General features: G+C 38.7%; 1 protein-coding gene across 1 annotated transcript in view; it reads left to right on the top strand.

The window, feature by feature from the left end:
* DNAH7 (dynein axonemal heavy chain 7) overlaps positions 1-26,886 on the top strand; it is a 256,795-nt gene that overhangs the window by 212,534 nt on the left and 17,375 nt on the right. Inside the window, exons 54-59 of the mRNA XM_069574477.1 lie at positions 1,394-1,486; positions 9,467-9,643; positions 10,371-10,532; positions 12,679-12,879; positions 19,625-19,786; positions 26,295-26,480. Coding sequence (XP_069430578.1) covers positions 1,394-1,486; positions 9,467-9,643; positions 10,371-10,532; positions 12,679-12,879; positions 19,625-19,786; positions 26,295-26,480 — 981 coding nt within the window. The remainder of the gene's footprint in view (positions 1-1,393; positions 1,487-9,466; positions 9,644-10,370; positions 10,533-12,678; positions 12,880-19,624; positions 19,787-26,294; positions 26,481-26,886) is intronic.

The following is a 26,886-nucleotide window of genomic DNA, read 5'->3' as shown; positions in this document are numbered from 1 at the left end:
GGAGATGGTGACTGCAGCCATTAAAGTAAAAGACGCTTACTCCTTGGAAGGAAAGTTATGACCAACCTCAGTTCAGTTCAGTCACTCAGTCGTGTCCAACTCTTGCAACCTCATGAATCGCAGCACGCCAGGTCTTCCTGTCCATCGCCATCTCCCGGAGTTCACTCAAACTCACGTCCATCGAATCAGTGATGCCATCCAGCCATCTCATCCTCGGTCGTCCCCTTCTCCTCCTGCCCCAATCCCTCCCAGCATCAGAGTCTTTTCCAATGAGTCAACTCTTTACATGAGGTGGCCAAAGTACTGGAGTTTCAGCTTTAGCATCATTCCTTCCAAAGAAATCCCAGGGCTGATCTCCTTCACAATGGACTGGTTGGATCTCCTTGCAGTCCAAGGGACTCTCAAGAGTCTTCTCCAACACCACAGTTCAAAATCATCAATTCTTCCGCACTCAGCCTTCTTCCCAGTCCAACTCTCACATCCATACATGACCATAGGAAAAACCATAGCCTTGACTAGATGGACCTTTGTTGGCAAAGTAATGTCTCTTCTTTTCAACATGCTATCTATGTTGGTCATAACTTTTCTTTCAACCTAGACAGCATATCAAAAGTAGTCATGTATGGATGTTTGAATTGGACTATAAAGAAAGCTGAGTGCCGAAGAATTGATGCTTTTGAACTGTAGTGTTGGAGAAGACTCTTGAGAGTCCCTTGGACTGCAAGGAGATCCAACCAGTCCATCCTAAAGGAGCTCAGTCCTCGGTGTTGACTGGAGGGACTGATGTTGAAGCTGAAACTCCAATACTTTGGCTACCTAATTTGAAGAGCTGACTAATTTGAAAAGACCCTGATGCTGGGAAAGATTGAGAGCAGGAGGAGAAGGGGACGACCGAGAATGAGATGGTTGGATGGCATCACCGACTCATTGGACATGATTTTGAGTGAACTCCGGTTGTTGGTGATGGACAGGGAGCCCTGGCGTGTTGCTTTTCATGGGGTCACAGAGTTGGACATGACTGAGCGACTGAACTGAACTGAATGAGAGTAGTTAGTTGGCAGGGTGTGAAATGCCTTTGGAGAAATAATGGGCAAAAGACCTAATGCACATTTATTGTAGTAACAGGAACCATTTGTGCTATTGATTAGTGTTCATATTGACACTAACCTACTTATTTAATGTCTTAGTCTTGATTTTATTGGCAGTTAAAATTTTCTTTTTATTTCTTATTTCATAGCTTTGCCCCAATCTAATGTAATTTACATTAGCATTCTTAATTTCATTTAATCATTTTATGTTTTCTTTAAACTGAATTTAAAAGTCCAAATATTGAGTTTTGGGGTTTTTATTAAGTCTTCCAAATAATATTGAATTATATCCACTGTCATTTTAGGAACCACATCATGAGGTTTTTCCTGACGATTGGGAAGATAAAACAAGTGAGTTTCAAAGGATGCTTATCATTCGTTGCTTGAGGCCGGACAAGGTAAATGCTGTCTTTGAAAGCTGCTCAGTGAATTCCAGACCTTCCTAGCTCCACATGCCAGCCAAACATGTGTTTCCTTATGTAATCCTTAGGGGTGGGTTGGTAAAGGAGTCTGCAGGAAATAACCCCAATTCCCTCTAATGCAGCCATTTTTTAAGAAGTGTATATTTATTATAACTGCACTAAATTAGTAATTCACCAGATTATGTTTAATAGTTTATTTATGTTACAGCTCTTCCTTTTATCCCTGGAGAAGGAATGGACAATCTACTTCCTTTACATTTTTGTTCTTACTGTTTTGATGAAATTGGTCAATGTTGTTTACATGAAGCTGATTTACTACACCTTCTGGTTCCTCAAAGCATGTGGTTTCATGCTTTATCAGGGATGAAGAGTCAGGCAGTGCACTCGTTAAGATAAAGCAAACTGCTATAAAAGATAAAATCTATCTGTACATAGTTCTTTATTGGCTTTTGGAAAGCTAGTAGAATATTGTTTTTAAGATGTTCATAATCGCTCACCACAAAGGAAAATATCAACACTATTAATTTTCATTTCTTTAAGTAATAAATTATATAACCAGTGAATCAGCTGACCTGTCATATCAACAAATGAGAGTACTCATTGATATCCTCATTTGCATTATTAAACTCTATTTTAAAAAACAAACTGTTCACTTAAGCGTAAAGACACGTATCCACAGAGATATCCACATAATTCTGAGGAACTGTAGACATTGGGAATGTTGGAAGAAAAACTGAAAATATATTCTAATTGTCCACTGTTACTACTTGAGTAAAAGTATACATAATTACTTCAAAATTTACTGTATTCACAATTTGAGTTGCTAAGGATATAAGATAATACTTCCTTTCTAACAGCAATAGAAAGATCAACACTTGTATGATGAAGACAGTGTTTATTTTTTAAAAAAATTTTCTACACATCAGTGATAACACAAGATAGAGGCATTCTTTCCTCTGTAAGTCAGGGTCTGTTTGATGAACACGTGTCATTCTTTCTTGAATTGGCAGTGTGGCCTTAGCCAGGGCCTAGTTATCCATTAAGCATAGGACCTCGGGTCCATGATACTCTTAGGAGTTCATGAAAGTGCTTTAATTTCTTTTAAAATGAGAAAATATACCAGTTTGTTATATTTTAATTATACAAAAACAGTTGAAAAATACATTTTTTCCTATTTATTGATGGAAGAAGGGGTCCACAGTATGCCAAGGGTCCCTGAATGTCATAGTGCTGCCCAGTTTTTAGATGCTGGAAATAGTTCCCATTGTTGAAGATCTTTATTTAACTGCAGCTTGGGGGCCCTTTTAAAAATGAATCTTCATTGAAACTATTAGCATTCAGCCTCAGAAGTTTTCACTGCAAATATTAAATATGAAAGAATATGAAATAGTTCAAACTCTTGTCTAACATGACTTCTTCCTTTAAATTTTTTTTTAATTTTCAAAGATTTTTTACTTTGTTTTCTAAGATAAAAACTGTTACACTAAATGGTTCTCTGTGTACCATTAACTTTCTGCCCTCAATATTTGACAGAGAAGTTTCTGATCACAGTCTATATTTTTTAGTTAAAAGTGATTAATGAGCCATTTCCTAACTGCAGCAGTTTCATCTATAAATTTCTTTTCCCCAGTTTGTTTTGAAAAATTTGACATTTTAATCTGAAAATACATTGAGTACCAAATAGATCAAATATTATTTTCCATAGTCACTCTCTTTTTCAAGTGAGTATGAGGGAGCTGGGAAATTTAGATATCCAAGCTGAGGGACTTTTGTTCATTTTTTGAATCAGTCGAGGTTAAACTTACAGTCCTACTTCTCTTAAGTCTCTTAACTCCTCTGCAGAATGCTTTAGCACTGTGTGTTATAACTTTTTCATATATGCTTCCATATCTCCTCTACAGTTTTCTTTGCATGGGTGGAAGAGTGTAAACATTAATACTTCTCAGCAGTATTCCTGGTTCTCTCCCGTGTATACTTGAGGTGGGGGCATTGTGGCCATTAACCTTGTTTTGGCCAGTAAAATGTGGGCAGAAGTGTCAGGGTGGAAGCATTTAGCTATCATTGTGAGAGTCTCCAGAATATTCCTCTTGCCATCAAAATTGGGGAATCACATGTTGATATTTAAGTGCCATAAACAGGCTGGAATGCTGAGTCAGAGCAGGGAGAGTTTGTTGCCTGGACACTCAGATGACTTTTCTGAGATGGTAAGCTTTTGTTGTGTTAAACCACCGATATCCTGAAGTTGTTCACTACTATAGCATAGATCAATTTATCCTAAGTTAACTAGTTACCATTTAATTAGTTACTGTTACCTATACTATCACATCTGTAATCCTTAATATATAAATAATTATCAGATTTCCCTGGTGGCTTAGATGGTAAAGAACCCACCTGCAATGGAAGAGACCTGGGTTCGATCCCTGGGTTGGGAAGATCTCCTGGAGAAGGGAATGGCTACCCACTGCAGTATTCTTGCCTGGGAAATCCCATGGACAGAGGTGCATGGAGGGCTACTGTTCATGGGGTCACAAAAGAGTCAGACATGACTGAGTGACTAACACTTTTTGGACATCTTTCATGGGTCAGATGGTAAAGAAACTAGTTACCATTATCTATACCATCATACCTACAATCCTTAATATAGAAATAATTATTAACATGCTCTTTTATTACTTGCAACCTCAAACCCTTCAATCTTGCTATTACCAGGTACTTTAATTCCTAGTCATAAATCACTGATTTTGGAACCTATGTATTTAAAAATGATATATGACTATAGTATTATGCTTTGAAAAGAATAATTTTCCAAAGCAAAGTAGTATTAGCATGTCAGAGAAAGGAACAGTGCTATATAAGGCTAACAATTGGGCTGGTGCTGCTAAGTCGCTTCAGTCGTGTCCGACTCTGTGCGACCCCATAGACAGCAGCCCACCAGGCTCCCCTGTCCCTGGAATTCTCCAGGCAGGAACACTGGAGTGGGTTGCCATTTCCTTCTCCAATGCATGAAAGTGAAAGTGAAGTCACTCAGTTGTGTCCAACTCTGCGACCCCATGGACTGCAGCCTACCAGGCTCCTCCGTCCATGGGATTTTCCAGGCAAGAGTACTGGAGTGGAGTGCCATTGCCTTCTCCAACAATTGGGCTAGTACTACATAAATAGATTTTATTTCTTTGCTATCTCTAAGTCATGAAATATATATATCTCCACTAGGGAAATCGTAATTGTTTGATCTCTGACATAAAGTATATAATATTTGTCACCATAGTTTTTTTCTGTCTCCTTTCCACTGCTCTCCCTTCAAAACCAACTCCATCCCATGGTAAGAAGCCACAAATGCTAGGTTCTCTAATGCTCTAATTTGGAAAAATGTAAAAGATGTTCACTAAACCACCAGTAGGAAAAATGAAATGTTTGCACTTTCCTTGGATTTCAATAGTTTATAGTGCTTTATTGACAAAAGCATATGAGATGTATAAATACTGAGGTATGGAATGTTTTGAGCCCATTTACAAAATGAAGAGCTTCTGGCCACAGTTTTCTTCTTCTGGACTGTAAACAAAAAGCAAATTAAACAGCTTTTAATAAGAAACTTGTCAAATATAAGCTAATATGTTTCTCTAACCTCAGATAAATCTTGTAGGAACTTGCAAGACACAGAAAAACATACATAGAAGACCACAAACTTCTTTTCTGCCTTTGGGAAGATGGGTGCCTAAATTAGTCTGTAATTTTTGTTCCTGACAGCTTTTATTTTATAGTTCTTTGCTTGCATAATCAGATTGCAGGAGCAAACCCAATTCTATCACCTTCCAAACTGAATAGCTTGCAGTTTCATTTGCCTCAGAAGTTACTGTTTAGTCTTGGGAACAGCTGGTCTCATTCAGTTTTTTTTTTTTTTTTTTTTTTTAATTTTTGTGTTGACTATTGTGTTTTAATTTTTTTAATTAGAAAAGAAAATTTCATGGACAGAAGAGCCTGGCAGGCTACAGTTCATGGGGTCACAAAGAGCTGAACACGACTGAACTACTAACACACACACACACACACACACACACACACAACTGCTTTACAGTGTTGTGTTGGTTTTTGCTGTATAATAGCATGAGTCAGCTATAAGTATACATATATCCCCCCTATCTTGAGCCTCCCTCCTCTCCTGTCCCACCCCTCTAGGTCATCACAGCACACCAATCTGAATTCTCTGTGTCATACAGCAGCTTCCCGCTAGCTAGCTATTCTACACATGGTACTGTATATATGTCAACCTACTCTCAGTTCATCCCACCCTTTCCTTCTCCCACTGTGCCCACAAGTCCACAATTTCTATGATCTTATTCAGTTTTAATGTTAAAAATGAAACAATGAAAATTATCATTTGAGCACCCCTAACTGGGTCTTCCTGTACTACCAGAAGACCCACTTCCTGTCTGCCATTTTTTCACAAATGCAGTGAATGACCCCGGCCTGAAACACTCAGAGCTCAGACTTCCTAAAAGTGAAACCATGTACTTAAAAGCCATGGGCTTTCGATTTGTTTGTAAAATTATTAATTTAGTGAAGAGGTTAGCCTTGAGAGGAGAGAGGTTATTTAAAACTATTTTGTTTTTCTTTGTTAATTGTTACTGTTCTTAACCTAGGGAGAAAAGACAGCCATAGCAAAAGAATAATAGGGAAAAGGGCAAGGACAAGGTCTGAGACAGGAAATGGGGATATTTTCAGTTTTCTACTATCAGCTTGATATCTGTTCCCATTCAAAATATCTAAAACATGAAATAATTTCCTTGGAATAGAAACTTTATGTGTAGGTGAATTTATTGTTCAGTAATATTTGTTTAGAATTTCTATAATTAGAGTCCCACCTTCATAAAAGAGAACATCCTAATTTATTCATTCACTCAGTAGACTTTTCTTTTACAGGAACAATATATGAGTAATCTCCTTAGGTATATCCATACCATTGTGGCATTTACACATTTTGTTATTACTCTTCTATACCTTTCCGTAGTTTTAAATTTTTTATTGATGTACAGTTGACTTAGAGTATTGCATTAATTTTTGATATACACCAAAGTGATTCAGTTATACATATATATATGTTCATTTTCAGATTCTTTTTCATTATGGTTTATGATAGGATATTGAACATAGTTAGTTCCCTGTGGTATAGAGTAGGATTTTATTGTTTATCTATTTTACATACAGTAGTGTGTATCAGCTAATCCTGAACTAATTTATCCCTCTCTCACCTCCTTTCCTCTTTGATAACCATAACATTGTTTTGTATGTTTGTGAGTCTGTTTCTGTTTTGTAAATAAGTTTACTTGTATCATACTTTAGATTCCACATGTAAGTGATAGCATATGATATTTGTCATTCTCCAGCTTCACTTAGTGTGATAATCTCTGGCTCCTCCATGTTGCTGCAAATGGCATTACTCCATTCTTTTTTATAGCTGAATAATATTCCACTGTACATATGTACCACATCTTTTTGAAAAGTTTTAATTTTGTATTGGAACATAGCTGGTCCTACCACTTCATGGAAACTAGATGGGGGAAATTTTGAAACTGTCAGATTTCATTTTGGGGGGCTCCCAAATCAATGCAGATGGTGACTGCATCCATGAAACTAAAAGACATTTGCTCCTTGGAAGAATAGCTATGTCAAACCTAGAGAGTGTTTTAAAAAGCAGAGGCATCACTTTGCCGACAAAGGTCCATATAGTCAAAGCTATGGTTTTTCCAGTAACGTTTGGATGTGAGAGTTTGACCATAAAGAAGGCTGAGCGCCAAAGAATTGATGCTTTCAAACTGTGGTGTTGGAGAAGACTCTTGAGAGTCCCTTGGACTGCAAGAAGATCAAAGCAGTCCATCCTAAAGGAAATCAATCCTGAATATTCATTGGAAGGACTGATGTTGAAGCTGAAGCTCCAATACTTTGGCCTCCTGATACAAAGAGGTGACTCATTGGAAAAGACCTTGATGCTGGGGAAAATTGAGGGCAAGAGGAGAAGTGGGGGACAGAGGAAAAGATGATTAGATGATATCACTGATTCAATGGACATGAGTTTGAACAAACTCAGGGAGATGGTGAAGGACAGAGAAGCCTGATGTGCTATAGTTCATGGGCTTGCAAAGAGTCAGACACAACTTAGCAAGTGAACAACAACAACAACATAGCTGATTAACAATGTTGTGATAGTTTTGGGTGGATAGGTACCACATCTTCTTTATCCATTCATCTGTCAAGGGACATTTAGGTTGGTTCCATGTCTTGGTTATTCATACCTTCCCATGTTTGAATGAATCTATTGTGGAGACATTAACAACATTTAAGTAAAGATATCCCTTCACTGTTTCTTGGCTCCCAATCCTCACACACTCAGTCTCTCCCTCTCTCCTTCTTTCTCAATACACACATCTACCTGCACATATTCAACACTATTTTTAAGGTATTGTGCCTTGTTAATGAGTGTTACTTACAAATCTTGTATGGATAGATATTCTGAGATGCACTATTAAAGTTTGGAGATATTTGTCACTTTCTGTAGAGAAGACCACCTTTTTGAGTTTCTTTCTATCTGTAAATTGCTCCTGCAGTTCCCTTTAAGTTCAGAAAAGTTACAGGATGGTGAAATCGGTGTTCTAATTTGGAGTGTTGTGTATACACACAACTCTATCCTTGCATATGAGCAGGTGTCCAGTTGGAGTGATTCTGAAGCTTTCAAGACAGTCTCCTTGTTCTTTTCACTTCGTTACTTCTCTTTGTGAGATCAGTTCTGTTCAGTCGCTCAGTTATGTCCAACTCTTTGTGACCCCATGGACTTCAGCACACCAGGCTTCCCCGTCCATCACCACTTTCCAGAGCTTGCTCAAACTCATGTCCATCTAGTCGGTGATACCATCCAACCATATCATCCTGTCATCCCCTTCTCCTCCTGCCTTCAGTGTTTCCCAGTATCAGGTCTTTTCCAGTGAGTCAGTTCTTTGCATCAGGTGGCCAAAGTATTGGAATGGAGCTTCAGCTTCAGCATCAGTCCTTCCAATGAATATTCAGGACTGATTTCCTTTAGGATGGACTGGTTTGATCTCCTTGCAGTCCAAGGGACTCTCAAGAGTCTTCTCCTTGGATATGTTTACATAATTTGGTAAGCTAGATACATGGATACTGGTTTATTAAACTTACTACTTGCTTGGCTTACACCTGAGCCATTGCCCAGAGATGCCAGGTGTGGACTCTTCATCAAAAAGAAGGAATGATATACCTAAAGCTGCACCTCAGCCATGCTGCTTACTGCAAGTCTACTTCCGCATCACTGCCTCAAAGGGACGCATGAGCCCCAAAGTTCTTTTCTTTCTTAAGCATGTTCCCAGGAAATGCACAAGCATAGTATCAGAAAGTTTATACGACATAATTTTGCCTCTTTTTTGAAAGTATGCTTTCTCTTTCACATTGCTTTTCCTTTTCTTTGTGTTTTCAGCTACATCAATCTTTCTTGGCATAGGATTGTATAAATCACACTAGAATCTACTTTTGAGTGGTGGACTTTGAAACATAGTCAAGTTGTACTTAAAAATTAAGTAAAGAATTAAGGTTTTTTATATTCTTCATCCAGGGTATATTGAATACTAACTAAATGGAAGAAAAATGCCTTTGAATTCTGGTGTCACCACCTACCTTTTATTGTTTTTTTTTTTCTTTTTTTTAAATATAAATTTATTTATTTTAATTGCAGGTGAATTACTTTACAATATTGTATTGGTTTTGCCATACATTGTTTAAATAATGTATACTTTCCATCTAAAAGACAACTGTGCCTTTGACTCTTTATCAATGTTTACAAATACACACAAAAAATGAAGAGTCCTTTGTTATAAAATACCTTTGAATATGAAGCTTTTAAGGGTTTAGGCAGATTTCAAATATTCCTTGAAATCCTTTCTTTTCCCTTTCTAGGTTATTCCCATGCTGCAGGAATTTATAACCAACAGATTGGGGCGTGCATTCATTGAACCACCCCCATTTGATCTATCCAAGGCATTTGCAGACAGTAACTGCTGCGCACCCCTGATATTCGTACTCTCTCCTGGAGCAGATCCCATGGCTGCCCTTCTAAAATTTGCTGATGATCAGGTGCCTTAAAACTCTATTGTTTTCAGCTGCTTCTATCTGTTTGTGTCAATGAACTGTGGATATTCAGACAGGGCATTCTCCTCTACTGCTCCCATAACTCAAGGACTCTTCCACTGTGGCATTCAGATGGTAATTGCTCTAGAAATAGACCAGGGAGTCACAGACACCATCTCCCAAAAGTGTAGATGAATAAGGATGTAGGAGAAGTGAATTCCAGGCAAACATTCCCACAGATTTCCTTAAATGAACTTGAATGGAAATTAGAAGCTAATAGGTATTTTTACCTGAACTTTATGCAGTAACCAAATTAGTGAAGATATAATTATTCAACGATCTGGAGGAGACTGGGGTAAGTTCACTGCTTTATTCATAGTTTTCAGCTTTGAATTTTAGGAGTTGCTGCATGATAGCAGGGCTTGTTCATCTCCGCATATTGAAAGTCTGTTTAACTTTTTCGTGCCTATTGTCTCAACAGTCAAAGACCCTACAGGATGTTTCATTTATTGCCATGACTGTTTCCTTCATGAACTGGCTTGTGTTGTATCTTGTTTATTGGCTTCTTAATTGGGAAAAGTTTTCTAGAGCTGTGTGTGCTTGGGAGCTCTGAGGGATGCAACATGATTAAATTTTGTATTTAATGTATTTAATATGAACATTTCCTGTGATGATCATATTGATTCTTCTTCAAAATTTGATTTTAAATGACATCTTCACTATCCTCATACAGGGATATGGAGGAGCAAAACTTAGCTCTTTATCTCTTGGTCAAGGCCAAGGGCCCATAGCAATGAAGATGTTAGAAAAAGCTGTCAAAGAAGGCACATGGGTTGTTCTTCAGAATTGTCACCTTGCCACCTCTTGGATGCCAACCCTCGAAAAAGTTTGCGAGGTAAAAATGCAAGATTATTTTGATGAGACAGTAGTCCCCCAGTGTAATTAGTGATGCATATATCATCTAAGTAACTCCCCTCCTGTCCTGTGATTTGCGGGTGGCAGGTTTAGTGGCCTGGCTGGATTTTAGGGGAGGTGGGCTCAAGTTAGGAGCGGGAGGACAGCCCATGGCCAGGCCTTGCCTAATTCCTCCTACTAAGGGCGAGTTCTCATCCCACGGGTCAGAAATATCCTTGATCCAGAGGCACAGCCTCAAAGATAAGAATAAACCACAGGGTAAATAGAAAGCAATTTACTTTTTAGAGCAGTGGACCAAAAACAATGAAAAAAGCTTTTCAGGGGAAATTCATGTGGCCCGTCTAAACTGGAAGGCTACAGGATGTAACTTTTCTGAAATTCACTTCTCCCCCACACAGCCTGTCACTCTGCCACAAAGGCTGAATCTGAAACCAGAAGAGCACTCCTCCCACACACCTGTTGTAGTGGGTCATGGTACTTCCCTATCTTTGTGGTCAGAGATTCCAGAAAGAAAACCCCATGTAGCTCAGCTGACTAAAAAGAAAACCTGGCACTTGGTTTCAACAGAGAAAAATGTGTCCAAATAATTACCCGTGACTCTAGCCCTCTCCTCACTTACAGTCCTTCAGGCTACTAAACTGATAGAACTTGCGTTATCCAGACATCCACCTGACACTAACGCAGACTGTGGTGTTCTTTATGCCACTTGTCACCGTTTTGCTTTGTCTATCTCCCACTAGAATGTAAGCATGCACTGTTTTTGTTCCCTGGTTTACCTCTAGCACCTTGAATAATGCCTGGCTCATGGGACATAATCAGGGAATCATTACTGAACTTGTGAATGAATAATGCTTCACTGCTTAGAGCCTTTCCATGGCTTTCCATTTGTGAAGACAATGTTCATGCCCCCATCATGGTTTCTTCATCTGAGCACTGCCTGCTTCTCAGGCGTTTCTGTCTTGACTTCTGTGCTCCAGCCACTTGGCCTTTTTTTCACTTTCACTGGGAGAACATGCTTTCTCGAGAATGTACGCCTCCATAATAAATCTTATTTCTATCTGAAAAACTTCTTTAGTATTTTTTGCCTTGCTAACATCTTCTCATGCTTTGGGCCTTATATTAGAGGCTTTATGTTTGTACCTGTATCCTCACAGTTCCTCTGTCTCTAGGCTGTTCTCTTGGCCTGTCAAATCGTATCATATACCCATTAGAGAGTCAATCCAAGAGACAAGACCTGCCTCCAATGAATAGTGAAATTGACCCAGAGTCCTATGAGTCATGCTACCTAAGTCACCAGGCATAGGCCAGTCAGTAGGAGAAAAGGATGGCACCTTCACTGTTCATTAAAAATATATGTCCCTAAGCATCCTTCCAATCTCCCCACCCACCCCTTCACCACATGAATGCTCAAAAAAATTTTTTACTGATAAAGATTTGCAATTAAAAAAGCACAGGTATGACTGACATGGATAGTTGGGAGGAGTTAGTGGAACAGGAGAGAGGGCAAGCCTGGTGATATTATTCCAAGGCCTGATACTGCCTTCACAACAGTCATGAGTGTTCTGTCATCCTCTATCCTCCTAGCAGGCCTTACTGTCCCCATAAACAAGTATCGCTAATAATGGTATGGTTTAGCGCTTCAGGATACACCAGCTCTTCTTGCCTTTCAAACCTCCCTCTTTTTGTTCATCCCTACTTGGCTTAATATTGATTTATTTGAGTGTGTGGCTTATTCTTACAGCTTGGCTACAGCAAAAAGACATCATTCTTAATATGGCTCTGGGGCAGAGAAGTATTTCTATAAATATTTCAGCAACAGCAGTGAAGACACAAGATTTTTTGGAGTGTCTTAGTCTTTGTCATGGCCAACTCTGATTTATGTAATGCCTTTGTAAACATTATGGTCATGTGTTTTAATTGTATCAGGGAGAGTGGCAACCCTCTGGGCCTTCCCAGTGACATATGTCCTTTCAGTGGCAGTATTAGATTTTAAGGCTTTTGCCTTCAATTGCAGCAGTAAGCCCTATTTTGTACAACTGTTTCCTCTCACTTCTGGCCCTCATGATCCAGAGATTTTCCTTCCATTTTATGTATCTTATGTATCTGATTTTTTGTTGTTGTTGCAGGAGTTAAGCATGGAAACAACGCATCCAGATTTCCGAATTTGGTTGACAAGTTACCCATCTCCAAATTTCCCTGTGTCTGTGCTGCAGAATGGAGTGAAAATGACCAACGAGGCACCGAAAGGTCTACGGGCTAATATCATTCGCTCCTACCTCATGGACCCGATCTCTGACCCCGAGTTCTTTGGCAGCTGCAAAAAGCCTGTTAGTAATGGCTAAGTCTTGTTACCTCAGCCCCGTAAAGCAACTCAAGTGGTCCCCGGTGGTCCTGGATGTGTGTGCTGAGTAAAACTGCAAATTAAGTAGGCCTCGTGCACTGCGGTGCAGTTGGTTTTGATTACTGATTATTGACTGTACCGAAGTCAATTTTATTAATATTTTATTTTAATCTTACCACTAGGCTCATTCCTGCTCAGCTGATATCTAGTGGGGTATTATTAATTATGCAGCCTTCTATTTAGAAAGTCAGCTGCAAGCCATTCCCCATACAAATCTGCAAGGTTGGAGAATCCTGTTTCAGGATATTAGCTGAGCCCTTTGCTATTTGAAGCCATATCTTGAAATTAAAACATAAAAATATTTCCTCCATATAACTATAATGAGAGCCAAAATGATTTTACTCCCTGATTGATGGGACTCATAAGGGTACTTTTTTTTTAGCATCACAAGGCAGGCAGGGAAGCCACCCACTGCTTTCATGATTAGAATTCTATGTGTGAATGTCTGTGACCTAAAATTGTTTCTCAGTGTTTTGCCATAATTAAAAATGGAAGAACTTCTTTTTAAGAGGGTTATGAACCTTGGTAAGTTTTTACCATTAAAAAACCCACACTCTTGATTTTGGAATATGTTTTAAATACACATCAAAAGAAAACATTAAAGAAGTACTTTCATTAAACAAAGTCTGGGGTAATAAAAAAAGGGGAGCCTGTATTTAAAAGTAAGTCAGACCTTAATAGTTCAAGACCTGCTATATGACAAACTTTTGCATTGATTTGGCCCAGAGAGAGCAGGTTACTCCCAGGTCGGTGATGAGGGCATTTCTGCACATGATAGCTAGACAGAAGCCCTTTTGCAAAATGTCACTCCCTTTCTTCTAGATCCATAGGTCTCTCCAATAGTTGTCACAAGCATGAGAAGTCCAGGCATTTATGAACTGAAATTCAAACCAAAAATCTCAAATGCCAAAGCAGCACACCATAGTACATATATTTTAGCTTTTCATTTTGAAATAATTTTAAACTCACAGAAAAGTTGCAAATATAAAAATAATATAAAGAACAGCTCTATGCCCTTTACTTATATTTGCTTCCTGTTAACATGTACCATCTGCAGGAAAGTTAGATATGTCACTGCCCTTTATTCCTAGATAAATATTTCAGTCTTTTTATTTCTTAAGAATAGAGATATTATCTTATCCAATTACAGTTATTATTGTAGTATTATTTTAGCAGGGATACACTATTGTATTTAATCTACCCAAGTTTGTGTTTGTGTCCCAAATTTGTCAGTTGATGAAGTAATGTCCTTTGGAACATTTTTCCCTGATTTACCCGGGGATTGGTTCAGAGTTAGGATCACAGTTAGTTGCCATGTCTTTTTTGTCTCCTTTAATCTGGACCATTACCTCAGCCTTCCTTTGTCTTTGATGGCCCTGACATTTCTGAAGAACTCATCTCCCTGGATTGTTTTTAATAGAACATGTCTCACTCCTTGAGATTGGTTTTAGGTTACAAGTTCTGAGCCACAGTGCCACTTGGGTGAAGTCATCTTCTCAGAGGCTTGTACTGGGAGGCATGCAATGCCCATTTATCTCTCACTGATGATACTAATTTTGATCCCCCAGATGAGGTATGGTCTGATTTCTTCTCTCTATAATAACTGCTTTGTCCCTTGTGACGAATAATCTGTGAGAAGACACTTTGGACCATGAAGATATCCTCTTCCTCATCAAAATCTACCTAGGACCCGGATTTAGTAGCCAGTGATGATTCTTGCTGGACCCACTTATTTCCTCTGGTGATTCCAACTCCAGAACTCCCTCCACATTTGACACTTGACATGCTGTTGTCAGCAGCGGCCCTCCCTTCTATCTCATTTATTTATCTTTTATAGGTGTGAACTCATAAATTCTTTACATCTTTTCCAGTGATTAGTAATTCATTACTATTCTTAAGGTTTTTGCTCAAGTTTTGTCCAGAATTGGTCAGCAGGAGCTGTTTTTGTACTTGTTATAGGTCCCACTGTTTATTACTATTATTTCTCTTTCTGTTATAAGCTGCTCCAGGCTTATCTCTACCCCAGTCTTGGAACCAGCCATTTTTCTGAAGAGCGCTGGTTCCTGTTTCATGGGGAATGGTATTAGAGACCAAGATTTGGGTGTTAGACATGTAGCATTTATTGTCTGTAGTTCTGATCCTTTTATTTATTTATTTATTTATTTTCAGTTTAGAAAGTTTCTATTTATTTATTTTACTTTACAATATTGTATTAGTTTTGCCATACATCAACATGAATCCACCACGGGTGTACACGTGTTCCCAATCCTGAACCTCCCTCCTACCTCCCTCCCCATACCATCCCTCTGGGTCATCCCAGTGCACCAGCCCCAAGCATCCTGTATCCTGCATCGAACCTAGACTGGTGATTTGTTTCTTACATGATATTATACATGTTTTAATGCCATTCACTGAAATCATCCCACCCTCTCCCTCTCCCACAGAGTCCAAAAGACTGTTCTATACATCTGTGTCTCTTTTTCTGTCTCACATACAGGGTTATTGTTACCATCTTTCTAAATTCCATATATATGCATTAGTATACTGTATTGGTGTTTTTCTTTTCTGGCTTACTTCACTCTGTATAATCGGCTCCAGTTTCATCCACCTCATTAGAACTGATTCAAATGTATTCTTTTTGATGGCTGAGTAATACCCCATTGTGTATATATATACCACAGCTTTCTTATCCATTCATCTGCTGATGGACATCACGGTTGCTTCCATGTCCTGGCTATTACAAACAGTGCTGTGATGAACATTGGGGTACACGTGTCTCTTTCAATTCTGATTTCCTCGGTGTGTATGCCCAGCAGTGGGATTGCTGGGTCATAAGGCAATTCTATTTCCAGTTTTTTAAGGAATCTCCACACTGTTCTCCATAGTGGCTGTACTAGTTTGCATTCCCACCAACAGTGTAAGAGGGTTCCCTTTTCTCCACACCCTCTCCAGCATTTATTGCTTATAGACTTTTGGATCGTAGCCATTCTGACTGGCGTGAAATGGTACCTCACTGTGGTTTTGATTTGCATTTCTCTGATAAGTGATGTTGAGCATCTTTTCATGTGTTTGTTAGTCATCTGTATGTCTTTTTAGAGAGAACTTTGAAACATATACATGTACTCACAATATGTGTATGCAAATCTGCATACACACATATAGTGTGTACAGACAACCCCGTGCACACACAGACATTCATATACACGTTTTAGAAGTAACAAGTTCCTACCAATACCTCCAATTTCTGTTGCTGTACCCTGGGTTCTTTCCAGCTTTTCCTCATTCCGTATTCACTTGTCCTTTCTTCAGTAGTGAGAAGCCTGGCTCCCACCTCAACGCATTTATTGATTTGCTCAGTTCTCTACTATATCCAGAAGACTTGCAGAATCAGCACAGCATGTTTAACTTCGCTTCTCCCCGCTCTGTGGTTAAACTTATGCTCCTTTCTGCTCATCTCACACTTTCCCTTTTGATTTTATTCCACGGGGGTAACCTTCACCCTGCCCTTGGTTAAAACTTTGGGCAGTCTCCTGGCTTTCCTGATTAGTGTCAGGTAATTAAATGACCTAGAGTCATTTTAAACTGCAGAGCCACTCTTGAATCAGAAGTCAGAAAGTGCAACATGATATATTAATTGATATTTTAACTTTTATTTAAAACAGGTTTCTGCTCTCTAGTATCTCACCTTGAGCCTGGTGAGGCTTCATACTGTAGGGGAAAAAGGATGGAGTTGGCATCATTCTCTTTTTTTGTTGAAGTATAGTGTATTTATAATACTGTGCTAGTTTCAGGTATACAGCAAAATGATTACGTTTTTTTCAGGTTATATTCCATTGTAGTTTATTATAAGATAATGAATATAATTCCTAAGTGTTATGTAGTAAATCCATGTTGCTTATTTCATGTTTGAAAGTGAAAGTGTTAGTCACTCAGCCATATCTGACTCTTTGTGACACATGAACTGTGGCTCACCAGGCTCCTCTGTCCATGGAATTTCCAGGCAAGAATACTGAAATGGGTTGCCATTTCCTTCTCCAGGGGATCTTCCCCCAGGGATCAAACCTGGGTCTTCTGCATTGCAACCAGGTTCTTTATTACCTGAGCCACCAGGGAGATTTATGTTTATTTACTGTTTAATAGTTTGTGTCTGTTGATCCCATACTCCTTCCCCTTTTCTTTGATAACCATTAGTTTGTTTTCTGTGTCTGTGAGTCAGTTTTCTGTTTTGTAGATAGATTCACTTGTTTGATTTTTTAGATTCCATATATAAGTGATATCATACTGTATTTGTCTTTCTCTGAGCTATTTCACTAAGTAAAATATTTTCTAATTTCATCCATGTTGCTGCAAATGGCAATATTTCATTCTTTTCGTGGCTGAGTGATACTCCATTGTGTATATGTATACATCATATCTTCTTAAGCCAATTATATGTTGATGGAAGCCTGGGTTGTTTCCATGTCTTGGCTGTTGTAAATAGGGCTGCTATGAACCCTATTGTAAATAGCGTGCATGCATTATATCATTTTGAGTTAGAATTTTCTTTTTCTTTCAGATATATACCCATAAATGGAATTGCTGGATCATATGGTAGTTCTATTTTTCATTTTTGAAGGAACCTCCGTACTGTTTTCCATAGTGGCTCTACCAATTTACATTCCTACCAACAGTGTACAAGGGTTCCCTTTTCTCCACACCTTCTCCAGCGTTTGTTACTTGTCTTCTTGATGATAGCCATTCTGACTATGTGAGGTGGTAATACTGCATTGTGGTTTTGATTTACATTTCTCTAATAATTAGCAGTGTTGAACATCTTGCCATGTGCCTGGAGCTCTTTTGACTTGGCTGGGATGTGAAGCTGACTGTTTCTGCCTTGTGAGTTCTCTCAGGGGTTCTTCCTTGGCTCCCTTTGCTGCTTGACTTCTTTGTGCCTCCATCACCCTCGGCAACACCTCCCCTTCATCTGGCTGTTTCCTCTCAGCCTTTGGTTCTCCAGCCTTCACTTCATACCGGCTCTTACTGTTGGGATTTCCTTGCCCCATGACACAAGTCCCCTTGAGAAGAAAATCACTGAAATGACTACTGGCTGACATTCCTAGTCCAGCTCCCTGTCCACTCCTTGGGATTCACTCCAGATTGGCCCACCATGTGAAGGAGAGCTAATGATTTCTGCACCAAAGTCCACAGTCCGAGGCCATAGGCTGCTCCATACTCCTAGGCATGAATTTTGCATTTTTCCACTCTATCCCATGGAGAAGGCAATGGCACCCCACTCCAGTACTCTTGCCTGGAAAATCCCATGGATGGAGGAGCCTGGTAGGCTGCAGTCCATGGGGTTGCTAAGAGTTGGACATGACTGAGTGTCTTCACTTTCACTTTTCACTTTCATGCATTGGAGAAGGAAATGGCAACCCACTCCAGTGTTCTTGCCTGGAGAATTCCAGGGACAGGGGAGCCTTGTAGGCTGCCATCCATGGGGTTGCACAGAGTCAGACATGACTGAAGTGACTTAACAGCAGCAGCAGCAGCACTCTATCCCAGATGCAGGGTACATGTATCAACTCTCTGAGTGGCCCCATGAATTCTTTCCTGGTAGCTTGGACCCAACACACCTCTCTCCTCTTCCTAGATATAAGGACAAGGGGATTCCCAGTACAGCAGCTGCACTTTCCAAGGAAATCTCTTCACAAATCCTTTCTAAGGCTCTAGTTTGACCATTTTTATATCCTTGTGGAGGGTACAAATAATTAACGTATTGTACCTTCTGAGTTCTGAATCAACACGGAATGTGTGTTTGACAGTGACTCTAGAACTTTTATGGGCTTCTCAGGTGGCTCAGGGGGTAAAGAATCCACCTGCCAATGCAGAAGACACAGGAGATGTGGGTTCAGTCCCTGGGTTGGGAAGATCCCCTGGAGGAGGGCATGGCAACCCACCCCAATATTCTTACCTGGAGAATCCCATAGACAGAGGAGCCTGGAGGGCTATAGTACATAGGGTTGGACATGACTGAAGTGACTCAGCATGCACACACGCATGCACATAGGACTTCTGTAGTAACATAAACACTGTGAGGCTGCCCAAAACTTCAATCCAAAAGTGCTTGTTAGAGTTTCTCAATTGATTTGAACTATCTCCTTTGAAATTTCTCCATGGTGATCTGGGAACAAACATTGGAATTCATACTTTTTGCTTTGCAGTGCTTAAGTTGAAATCCTCCAAAATCATGTATATATACATATATCTGGAGAAGGAAATGGCAACCCACTCCAGTATTCTTGCCTGGAGAATCCCATGGACAGAGGAGCCTGGTGGGCTACAGTCCATGGGGTTGCAAAGAGTTGGACATGACTGAGTGACTTCAAACACACACACACACACACACACACACACACACACACACACACATATATATAAGGTAACATTGAATTAGACAAGCTCACTATACTTTCTGAAACCTGGTGTACATAGCTGTGTGTGTCAACTGAACATGTATACAAATGAGCATATTTTTGCCTAAATAGCCAGTGAAAAAGTTAATTCTGTTTTAGTTTCACTTTGACATGGATATATTTATCAGCAAAAGTAATTACTTTGATTTTAAAGTATGATAAGCATAATGCAATTTTGGGGAAGAAAGAATGATGCTATACCATTTCTTCTCATTACAGGAGGAATTCAAGAAACTACTATATGGCCTCTGTTTCTTTCATGCTTTGGTACAAGAGAGACGGAAGTTTGGCCCCCTGGGGTGGAATATTCCTTATGAGTTCAACGAGACTGATCTCAGAATCAGCGTACAGCAGCTGCACATGTTCCTCAATCAGTATGAGGTACTATAACAGTTTTAGCAAGGACACTACCTGTTGTGCACTTTATCACAGAGTGTTTGTACAGTGAGCAAGGATGTCTGATTAATTTCTCCTTTTATAGAATGAATAGCAGAATATGCATTAGCTAACAGGGTTCTGAATGTATGGCAGTGCTCCACAGAGGAGGTGGGACCTAGGTAGCAATGAGAAGCTGTATCAGCTACTGCAGCCTTAAAACAAGGTTGTTGTCTCCTTGGACTTTAAAATTGTTCCTGTGCAGTTTATTTTTGTTTAAACAAATAAACAAGAGGATTTTTCCATGAGGGAGAAAATAATGAATAGCAGGATAGTTTCCCAAAGTTTTTTTAAATAGGATTTTGTTGTAATAGGATATTATAAATGCCCTAGTAGGTAGTTAAGATGTCAGTTTATCTGTTAACAATCTGTATTTTATCATTTATTTTGATACATAAACACCTATGGCAATTTGAAAAGTGATCATACTGTATGTATTTCGTAAAGGGTTTGGGAAGACCATACATCAGCCAGTCTCCAAAATGGAAAAAAAAAACCAGACTGATTTCCCTCTGTTCATGGCTTTATTTTGAGGGAAATGTCATAATACTATTTTTCTAGAGTTTGGGCTATTTGTCCCAGATCAGACAAACTACTTAAGCCAGTGGTGTTAACATGAGTTACAGATCCTGGGAAGAAGCCCCACAGTGTCATGTTGTCATATCAACCACATTTTGCCCCCTTGCTCTCCCTGCTCTGTCTCTGTCTCTCCGAACTGAACTGAATATGAAATTTTAAAATACTGTGTGTGTGTGTGTGTGTGTGTATCATTTATAGCGGTAACATTTGGGTACACAGAAAAGATAGCCAGAGGCAGAGATTAGAATTATGCAGTGACAAACTAAGGAACACCTGAGGCTACAGAAGCTGAAAGAGGCAAGAAAAGATCCTCTTCGAAGTTTTGGAGGGAGTGTGGCCCTGCCAACACCTTGATTTCAAACTTTTAGCGTCCAGCACTATCAGACAATGAATTTCTCTTATTTTAAGCCATCTATTGGCAGGCCTAGGGAACTAATACAGACCATCACAGTACCCATGCAAGAGATGCTGAGAGTTTAAACCAAATCATTTGGACTAGGATGGGAAATGTGGAAGAGATATAATAGATATGTAGGGACAAGGATTGAAATGACCTAAATATTAAATGGTAAAGGGATAGGAAGAAGTCTCTTAATGTTAGATTTTAGGTCTCAATTGGTGGTCCATCCACTGATTAATCCAGACAGGAAATAGTACCAGGAATTAATAGTTGTATAGCAGATGCGTTAGTGAAATGGGGATGGTTGAGTGGATAAATAATTTAGTCTTGTACATTTTATACATCTGAGATGACTAGGTTGATAACCGTGATATTTGATAGGCTTTTGGCATATAGATATAAAGCCCGGGGAAAGAAAGCACGAATAGAAAGCTGTAAATTGTTAATGTGTAGGGAGAAGCCTGAGAACACCTGAGATTTAAAAGAAAGGCCTTGTAGAGTAGAAATGAGCTAAAGCCTGACTGCTGGTGAGCATCCAATATCAGTAGTAGGAGAGAGGACGGGAGAAATGAAAAGTGCAGACAGAGAAGCCAGAAGAAAAGGAGAGAGAGCACACTGAGTGAATAAGGAACATCAGGAATTGTCTATCATAGCAAATGCTATGGGGCTCTCTCACTGACATCTAGGGCTGACTGACGGGATTCCTACTGTTAAATGACAATTGAGCAGTACTTCCCGTTCCTCGAACAGATTAATCATACAACCAACTGAACAAAACTGCTATGCACTCATCTCATAAAAGCCATCCAGACATACAGGGAGATGTTTTTTTGAGGAATGTTCCCTTTGATATTGAATCTAATGGAATTCTTCTTCAGCAATCAAAATTTTGTTCTTTGTATTGAAGTGCAGTTTACCTGCAACAGTCTATTAGTTTCACGTATACAACATGATTAAACCTTTGTATATACTGCAAAATGATTACCACAATACTTCTAGTTATCTGTCACCATAGAACTAAAAAAATTTTTTTCTTGTGATGAAAACTTTTAAAATTTACTTTCTTAGCAACTATCAAATTTGCAATATGATATTACTAATGTCACGATGCTGTACTTAGATCCCCACGAATTATAACTGGAATGTGTGTCTTAGTCTCTTTTACCCATTTTGCCTTCCCCACAACCCCTTGCCCCATGGCAGTCATCCGTCTATTCTCTGTATCTATAAGTTTTGTTTTGTTCATGTTTTTCAAGATCCTACATTTAAGTGAAATCATACGGTATTTGTCTTATCTCACTTATTTCGCTTAATACCCTCAAGATCCATTCATTTTGTCACAAATGGCAAGACTGCATTCTTTTTATGGCTGAGTAGTATTCCATTTGTATTCCACATCTAGTCCACATCTCCTTTATCCATTCATCCATCAGTGAACACTGACATTGCTTCCATGTCTTGGCTATTTAAATAATGCTGCAATAGACATAGGGGTGTATATAGCCTTTCAAATTAGTGCTTTCATTTTCTTTGAATAAATACCCAGAAGTGGAATTGCTGGGTCATATGGTAATTCTATTTCAAAACGTTTTTTGAGCAACCTCCATACTGTTTTTCATAATGGCTGCACCAATTTACATTACCACCAACATATGTATTATTTCTTGTCTTTTGATAATAGCCATTCTGACAGATGTGAAAGAACATCTCATTGTGATTTTGATTTGCATTTTCCTGGTGATTAGTGATGCTGAGTATCTTTCCATGTGCCTGTTGGCCACCTGTATGTCTTCTTTGGAAAAATATCTATTCAGATCCTCTGTCCATCCTTTAATCAGATCATTTGGTTTTTGTTATTGAGCTGTATGAATTCTTTATATACATATTAATTTTTAAAGTAAATAAGAAAAATTATAAAAGAAGAAAATGCAAGTAGGTATATATAATGTACTTGGCTGATGGGTAATTCCCAGAGGTGTGTGTATGTCATTGTGTGTGTGTGACTATGTGTGAATAAAAGTCCCACCCCTCACTGTCACCCTAACTTCACCCCAAAGCAACCAGTTTCACAGTACGGCCTGTCCAGACTTCTTCTTGTACACAAATAGTTAACATATATACATATATATAGTATATGCACAAATTTTCTTTAAAAACATAATCATATTTGCATATCATTTTCAGCTCGCTGTTCTTACTCACATATGTTGTAAACAATCATAGTATAAATCTTTGTCTCAATGGCTGCATACACAGCTTCTCCTTTTTGACTATCAGGATTTTATTTCCTTTTCATTTCTTACTATTCAATAATGGTGGTGATGGTTTAGTCGCTAAGTCATGTCTGACTCTTGTGACCCCATGAGCAGTAGCCTGCTGGGCTCCTCTGTCCATGGGATTCTCCAGGCAAGAATATTGGAGTGGGTTGCCATTTCCTTCTCCAGGGGATCTTCCCAACCCAGGAATCAAACCTGGATCTCCTGTATTGCAGAATGATTCTTTACCAACTGAGCTTCGAGGGAAGCCCTCCACTATTCAATAATAAGCAGAGTTCAAATGAGTAACTTCGTATATCAACATAACCTTGCATACTTGTTGCCTGGTTCTATACTCTCTCCCAGTCCATGGTCTCAACCTTCTTGTTACAACGGAGCAGGGAAGCAGTCCCAGCATACAGCTGCTATTTCTACAACCCCAGACGATGGACCTGGGCCTCTAGGAGAACACATTCCTGGGTTTGATTGATTGGCCCTGTTGTGATGAAGCAGCTAAGATAAACACCAGTGTACCCATCAGTTCTCAGGGGAATGTTGGGAGGTTTAACCCTTTATACGTAAATCAAATTCTTCCCTCTCCAGATGTCATTTTATGTCTGCCTCACAAAGCACTCCCAGGGGCCAGCTCATCCTCATATATTAACTATTTAATTTGTGCAGGAGTTTTTTTTTTAAACAGTTTTATGACCTGTCAGCAAGGCAAACCCAAGCAGTGCCTGCATCTGCAAACTCCCCTCATCACCACGCCGGCTTCTCCCTCCTGCTTCTGCTTGTTTCTCGACCAGGTCTTGGTCCTGAGGTGTTCTCCTAAATTCACTACCTTCTCTTCCAGTTCTACCAAAGAACTAGTCTCAAAATTCCCAACCCTGAATTCAGTAAATTCTTCCTTTGAAATTAGTACCACCTATTCTTCCCAAGAGCTATTTTTTTCTGTTGAAGGGATTCCTCAAAGTGGGATCACTGGGATGTACAATGTATACACTTAAACCTTTAGCAAATAACTGCAGAAAGATGTGTAGAACAATTTTTAAAAAGATAGGAAAATATCCTAAAGTAAAAAATTTCTATATTTTAGTAGCAAACATTTAAAAACATTGCTATAATAAAAAGCCATAAACAATTAAACATCATAAAAATAAAAGACAAGATGACTTGGAGAAAATATCTAAAATTTGTATAACAAACTGATCCTGTATCTTAATAGAGCTTTTAATAATAAGAAAAAAGATATTCATTTATGTGAAGAAAACACTTAAAAGAAAAAAGTGGATTATTTAACAATAAGAAATACAAATGGCGAATAAATATTTCTCAACTGTCAGTATCGAAAATAAAATTAAGATATGTAGCATACAGTATGGTGACTATTGTTAATACTATACTGCATATTTGAAAGTGGCTAAAGAAAACAGATCTTAAAAGTTTTCAACACAAAAAATTTTTGTAACTGTGATGATGAATGTTAAATGAGCTTATTATCATCATTTCACAGTACATACAAATACCAAATCATTATGTGGCATACTTGAAACAAATATGTTATATGTCAATTATATCTCAAAAATTAATTTAAAAATTAAAAACAATTATATTGCTTAATTATCATTTTATCTAAACGATAACACTCAGTTTTGTTGTGAGCAGTGAGAGAGAATTCTTTATATTACTGGTGGGTATGTAAGTATTTAGGCTTCCCTGTTAGCTCATCTGGTAAAGAATCTGCCTGCAATGCAGGAGACCTCGGTCAGGAAGATCCCCTGGAGGAAGGCATGGCAACCCACTCCAGTATCCTTGCTTGGAAATCCCCACGGACAGAGAAGCTTGGGGGCACAAAGAGTTGGACATAACTGAGCAACTAAGCACAACACATCTAAGTATTTATGGCTAAGCTAAACAAAATTGCAATATGAAAAATCAGTTTATTTGCATTCATAAACATTTAGAAATTATGTATACTAGTGAATACAATAAAAAAGCAAAGTAACGGAAAAATATCTCTACAAATTTGATAGAGGTCAATTTATAAAAGAGTTTATACAAATAAAATAAAACTATTAAAACTTTAATTGAAAAAATGGATGGGAGGCTACTTCATAGAAGAACAAATGTTATTAGAAATTAAAAGATCATAAATTTTATTAGTATTCTGGAAAGTGCAAATGAACATAATATTAATTATCTTTGGGCAATCAAATTAGCAAAGATTTTAGAACTGTTTTAGCAACTACAGTTGCTACAGTCTTTCAGGAAAGTAGTTTGATACATTAATCAATTGCTTTTTATAAATTCCTTTCCATTGACGTAATTTCCTTTTTAGGAATCTAGACTAAAGAATCATTAGAAAATTTAAGAAACGTATATTTAGTGAAACATAAGTTAACAAAGTAGAAAATTAGGAGCCACTAAAGTCTTCAGTATTAGAATATGATTATTAAGATAGTATTTTCATATACTATTTTAAGGAACAGTAAAATATATAATATGAGATTTGGTGAAAAATTATATGCAAAATTGTACATACAGTATGATTCCAATTGCCAAAATATCAGTATATACAGGTATAAAACGGTGGTGAAGGATATTAAAACTGATTATCTCAGATTTGATTGGTTTTGAACGTCACTTGCTACTGCTACTGTCACTTAGCAGTGGTAGATTTTCAAGGATGGGATTATGTTCTAATTTATTTTGTATCAGGCACATAGTAGGTGGTGCACTAATGCTGGCCAAATAGTAGATGAGTTCACAAGTTATGGATCTTTTCTAGTGGCTCACTCGGTAAAGCGTCTGCCTACAATGCCTACCAGAGACCCGGGTTCAATCCCTGGGTCGGGAAGATCTCTGGGAGAAGGAAATGGCACCCTACTCCAGTACTCTTGCCTGGAAAATCCCATGAATGGTGGAACCTGGTAGGCTACATTCCACAAAGAGTCGGACACGACTGAGCAATATCGCTTTATCTCAAGTTATAGAGGATTTCTTTTCTTTGCACTGACGGATTGAAAATGACAGACCACAAAAAGAGAGACCCTGGGGAAAACGGCAGCAACTTAGCTGGGAAGCGAACATATAAAGGGAAACTGTGGTGATGCCAATGTTTTGTAAACTGTTTAATAACGTGAGCAAACAAGAAACACGGTTCTGTATGATGTGGGACTGCTAAGTCTTGCCTGGTTGAGCAACTTGAGCTCTCCTACAGGACCTGCCCTACGACGCCCTACGCTACATGACCGGCGAGTGCAATTACGGCGGCCGCGTGACTGACGACTGGGACCGGCGCACGCTGCGCAGCATCCTAAACAAATTCTTCAACCCGGAATTAGTTCAGAATCCGCACTATAAATTCGACTCCAGTGGCATCTATTTTGCGCCTCCTGCTGGGGATGTAAGTACATATGTTCTTCCAGAAAACTGAAAGCAGTAAAGCATGAAATTCCTCTGATATGGTGATTTTTTTCTCCCCCAGAGGCTTTTTTTTTTTTTTTTTTGGTTAACCATTTTGTGTTCTTCAGTCTTACAGGGACAGAGCAAACCCTATGCAAAGACGGAGTTAGTAGTTTCCTGTTTGCTGTAATGTGAGGACTATCAGAAACATTCCTCACCCAAGAATGGCTTCCTCAGTGACCTGAAATTCTCTTACTGTGAACTCAGTCCTTTGGGTCAAAAGACATTGGCCCCAATTAAAATGGAAATGCACATGAGAAGGGAGTTACAAAAGAGTATTAACAGTAATAGTTAATATGTAGATCATGCTTAATTATTTACAAAGCAGTTACATGTAATTATCTCTT

The sequence above is a fragment of the Ovis canadensis genome, chromosome 2 (assembly GCF_042477335.2).
Source record: "Ovis canadensis isolate MfBH-ARS-UI-01 breed Bighorn chromosome 2, ARS-UI_OviCan_v2, whole genome shotgun sequence".
NCBI classification, from domain to species: Eukaryota; Metazoa; Chordata; class Mammalia; order Artiodactyla; family Bovidae; genus Ovis; species Ovis canadensis.
The sequence above is the reverse complement of the archived record's forward strand: the minus strand, read 5'-3'. Positions and strand labels throughout refer to the sequence as shown.